Genomic DNA, 5,090 nt, shown 5'->3' with positions numbered 1-5,090 from the left:
AATGGCCCTTGTAACAATAATGATGGCAAATTGCTTTCATGTACATTTCGTACTTTTTGATACGTTTCCCCATCACAGTTGGCGATTGTTGTAGTATCACTTACGAATCTGTGATAGGGATGAAAATAAAATTGAACTTTGACAGGGGATATCGATATAAATCGATTAATATCTCCGGTTGTAAGAGGAATTTCAACGTAAAATACGGCAAATATGGCGAAATTTTCAGTTGTAAAAAGAACTTATATTTGAATAGCATTTCGTACGGCTGAAATTTAAATGAAGCACTTTTCAATAACTATATTTTTAACTACTTTGAATTCAATGATTTTTCTAGTGTTCGTGTTTATTTCAATGTCCAAAACGTATCATGTAAACGCACCTTTACTACACCAGTGCCGACTTTAATAAGGTGCAACAGTTTAGTTCATATTATCACCGCTTCACAACAGCGACATTGTCGCCGCTTTCGTTGTCAAAAATCTGCTCTGTGCTATTCTTTGGCTGGTTCGTGGATTCTTTTTGTTTAAGGAGAAATTATATTGATTGGAAGGGATAAATCATTTTACCCGGTACTAAATATTTTTAAAGAAGCTACTATGAATCGCAGAAGGCACCACGATGGAGACGAGGATGGCTACGGTAAGTTATCCATTAGAAAAATGAGAGGCCTGTTTGCAAAAACACTTTACCCACATTGTGGTGTTTTCCAAATTATCCATTGCTATTTTTTTGCATTTTTAGAACATCGGAATCGGAAACGCCGCCGCGTTTCAGAGAATCAAGAAATTGAAGATCGTCTGGAATCCTTGATTCTACGTGTGGGAGAACGGAGCACCTCATCGGTAGAATCCAATTTGGAGGGTCTGGTTTCAGTGCTCGAGGCAGATTTGGGAACCTTCCGTTTGAAAATTCTACGAATTCTTTCCGACTGTGCTGTAAAGATGCCCGAAAAATGTACCATTTACACGACATTGGTGGGTCTGTTGAATGCCAAGAATTATAAATTTGGCGGAGAATTCGTAGACCACATGGTCAAGACATTCAAGGAATCGCTCAAGCAGTGCAAGTGGAACAATGCCCGTTATTCGCTAAGATTTTTGGCCGATTTGGTGAATTGTCACGTAATCTCAGCATCTTCCTTGCTGCAACTCTTGGATACCATGATCGATGTATCCAATGAGGATCCGGTGCCACAAGTCAGGCGCGATTGGTATGTCTTTGCGGTATTATCCACGTTGCCTTGGGTTGGCCGTGATTTGTATGAGAAGAAAGAATCATCATTGGAATCATTGTTGCTGCGCATTGAAGTATATCTCAATAAGCGATCCAAAAAGCATCATAATGCTTTGCGTGTCTGGTCGGTAGATGCTCCACATCCCCAGGAGGAATACCTCGATTGTCTGTGGGCTCAAATTCGCAAATTGCGCCAAGATAATTGGGCAGAGAAGCATATTCAAAGGCCCTATTTGGCTTTCGATTCAATTCTTTGTGAAGCTTTGCAGCATAATTTGCCTCAGATTGTACCACCGCCACATCACGAGGCCTATGAATATCCAATGCCCTGGGTGGTTTACCGCATGTTCGATTATACGGATTGTCCTGATGGTCCCAATCTCCCCGGTGCCCATTCCATTGAACGTTTTCTGATTGAAGAACATCTCCATCACATCATCGAAATCCATCATAGGGAACGCAAGGATTGTGCTGCCCAGTTGCTAGCATTTCCCTACAAAAACAAAGTTCCCCTCGAATATTGTATTGTAGAAGTTATATTTGCTGAACTCTTTCATATGCCAACACCTCGGTATCTGGATATCGTTTATGGTTCTATTTTGATTGAATTGTGCAAATTACATCCGGCTACATTGCCTCAAGTTTTGGCTCAAGCTACAGAAATTCTTTTCATGCGCATTGACTCTATGAATACATCGTGCTTTGATAGATTTGCCAATTGGTTTTCATATCATTTAAGTAATTTTAAATTCACTTGGTCTTGGGAGGAATGGGATAGTTGCTTGCTATTGGATATGGAGCATCCACGTCCGAAGTTTATACAAGAGGTTTTGCAAAAATGCTTAAGGTAAGTGATTAACTCTTGCAATACTACGGATTGAGGTTCAGCGTCTGTTTTTGGTGTTTTACAGATTATCTTATCATCAACGTATTGTCGAAATGATGCCAGAGACCTATGGAAAGTTGTTGCCAGTACAACCACAACCAAATTACAAATATGCATCTGAGGAAGCCGGTAAGTGAACAAGTTATCAATCATCGAAATTCATTTTAGAAAGTACCATCTTGGTCGGGATAAATCTCAACGTGTTAATAATATAGACAATATGTACATGAAACTTCTAAACGGATAAATATAGCAGCATAAACATTCTTCGAAATGGCAGACATTTTGCGCTGCTAAATCCACTGATTTACAGGTTACAATTTCACAATTGGAAGTTTCGAATGAAAACGAATTTTGATATATTTTTATTCAAAAAATATTTTTGATATAACGAAATTTTTAAAGCAACTGAGATGTTGAACGTTTAGATTAAAGTTAAAATACTTCAAATATAGTCTAAGACTTATTTTGTAGATATTGCAAATTTGATTTAATTTTTTAATTAAAAGAAAAATTGCATCACACAGTGGTTCCAAATCACCTTTTTTTGGAAATAATTCTGTAACTTTGGAATGGATAAAAATATCAACATAATTTCTTGTGAGAAAGCTTAGGTGTTTTCCTCTAAGTTTGCAAGTTTGTGGGTCCCTAGTAGGTCCAGGGGTTGACCTGTAGGCGTTCAAAGTTAGTCACGTCGGGGCTATAAAATTTTGTTTTAGCTGCCAAAACCGCAATTAGGGCCGATATCGATTACTTTTTCTTTGCTGGATAGATTTTATAAACCCCTACAAAAAGTTAGCGTACATGTGCGAATATATTTTATAGTTCGAGATATGGGCCCCACAATTTATTTTTTTTGCAAAATTTCAACAAGGTGGGGTCAGTATTTTGAACGTAGAAGGTTTTTTGGCCGACCCATGTTTTAATTTCTTAACTGCATTCCCCACCAAATTCTACGTATTTCAGAAGAAAAAAAAGTTATGTACCTATGTACTTTAGATTAAAAGTTGTATACTCTACAATTTGGAATTTAAAAAATACAGAATTTTTTGACAAACTTGAAAACTTAGAGGAAAACACCTCAACTTTCTCACAAGAAAAAAAAATATGTTGATATCTTCCGAAAAACTTGTGAAAAAAAAGTTATCGACTTCAATCTTTGTACAAGTAGTTGTTATTAAGACAGGTCGGATTGTGTTGCAAATGGGCTATATCGGTCTACGTTTGGGCATAGCCCCCATAAAAATTGACTGCCATATTTTCGGAGAGCAAATTCCTTCCGATCCGGCTGGAAAAAAAAAAACCAATTTCCCGATTTGACTTCCGGATCCTCTGGAGGCAGCAAATTTCATCCCATCTGGTTGAAATTTGGTACATGATGTCAATACGAGTATATGCCCATTAACAATCGTTCAAAAAATAGTTCATATAGGTACATAATTACATTTAGCCTCTTGGAAGTGCAAATTTCGTCCGATATCATTAAAATTTGGTATGTGAAGTATGTATGTGCCCTCTAACAACCATGCAAAAATTGGTCGATATCAGTACATACAAAAAAATATTGTTTGTTTTCAATCACGAAATTAATTGATCCAATTAATTTTTAATTGAAATGTCTTCAATCACATAAATGATAGTGCCAATTAAAAAAATTAATTGAAAGCCAATTAAAAATTAATTGATCCAATTGAAAAATTAATTGATACTATTAATTTTTGTGATTGATTTTTGTTTCAATAAAAAAAAATTGTTGAATAAATTAAAATTTTTATTGAATATTTTTTAAAGCTCAATTACGACTTTAATTGGAAAATGTTTCGTGAACTTTTTTTCTGTGTATGTAGCTCTCATATAAACCCATTCCTATGGAGCCTCGTGAAGTAGCAAATTTCATCCTATTAAAATTTGATACACACAAAATAAAATTTTTCTGATTCAATCACGAAATTACTTGATTCAATTAATTTTTAATTGAAATGTCTTCAATCACAGAAATGATAGTATCAATTAAAAAATTAATTGAAGGTCAATTAAAAAGATAATTGATCCAATTAAAAAATTAATTGATACTATTATTTTTGTGATTGATTTTTGTTTCAATTAAAAAATTTGTTGAATCAATTAAATTTTTAATTGAATATTTTTTAAAACTCAATTAAAATTTTAATTGGAAAAATTTTCGTGAAATTTTTTTGTGTGTATGTGAAGTATGTATATGCCCTCTAACAACCATGTAAAATTTAGTCGATGTCGGTCCATAATTATATGTAGTTCCCACATAAATCGATCCCTATGTTAGATTTGACCTACGCAGCCTCGAGAAGGATTAAATTTCATCCGATGCGGTTGAAATTCGGTTCGTGAAGTCGGTATATGCTTTTTAACAATCATGTAAAAAAATTGATCTAAATCCGTTCATAAGTTTATATAACTCCAATATAAACCGGCTCCCCAGATTTTACTTCTAGAGCCTCATGGATAAAGAAATTTCATCCGGTCTCGTTAAATTTGACCTTATGCCTTTCCATTGACAACTGATTCCACAACCAAAGTAATTCGATTGTGGATGACAGTCTTTAGTGGAATTTTGTGTGCAATCTATGATGGAGGGTACATAAGATTCGGTCGTATGTACTTTTCTACTTTGAAGTATTTGTTATAATTTTGGATTGTTATAATGGCATTTATAGCTTTGTTAATATATCGCAAAAAAGCAATAAAAAATCGATAAACAAATTTTTAGAACCGTGAATTTAAGGTGGATAACCATTATTATTTTAAAAGGCGGCATCTTTGGCTATGAATCAATACCAAAATCCTTAAGAGAAAGCCAAAATCTTTCAATCCAAGTAAACTTTTTATTGAGTGGACCTATCCTCCTCTCCCCATCGCATATTTCTCTTCCCGTACGACATTGAAATTGAATTTTATACAGACGATTATACAATCATAAAATTCGGGGCTC

General features: G+C 34.7%; 1 protein-coding gene across 1 annotated transcript in view; it reads left to right on the top strand.

Moving 5' to 3' along the window:
* Positions 1-445: 445 nt before the first annotated feature.
* The window catches only part of Cbp80 (Nuclear cap-binding protein subunit 1), a 71,489-nt gene continuing 66,844 nt past the window's right edge, over positions 446-5,090 (top strand). The window contains exons 1-3 of the mRNA XM_075298749.1: positions 446-642; positions 745-2,083; positions 2,148-2,251. Coding sequence (XP_075154864.1) covers positions 600-642; positions 745-2,083; positions 2,148-2,251 — 1,486 coding nt within the window. The 5' untranslated portion in view covers positions 446-599. The remainder of the gene's footprint in view (positions 643-744; positions 2,084-2,147; positions 2,252-5,090) is intronic.

This window comes from Haematobia irritans, chromosome 3 (genome assembly GCF_050003625.1).
Source record: "Haematobia irritans isolate KBUSLIRL chromosome 3, ASM5000362v1, whole genome shotgun sequence".
In the NCBI taxonomy this organism is placed as follows: Eukaryota; Metazoa; Arthropoda; class Insecta; order Diptera; family Muscidae; genus Haematobia; species Haematobia irritans.
Note: the sequence above shows the minus strand (reverse complement) of the source record. Positions and strands in the feature narration are given on the sequence as shown.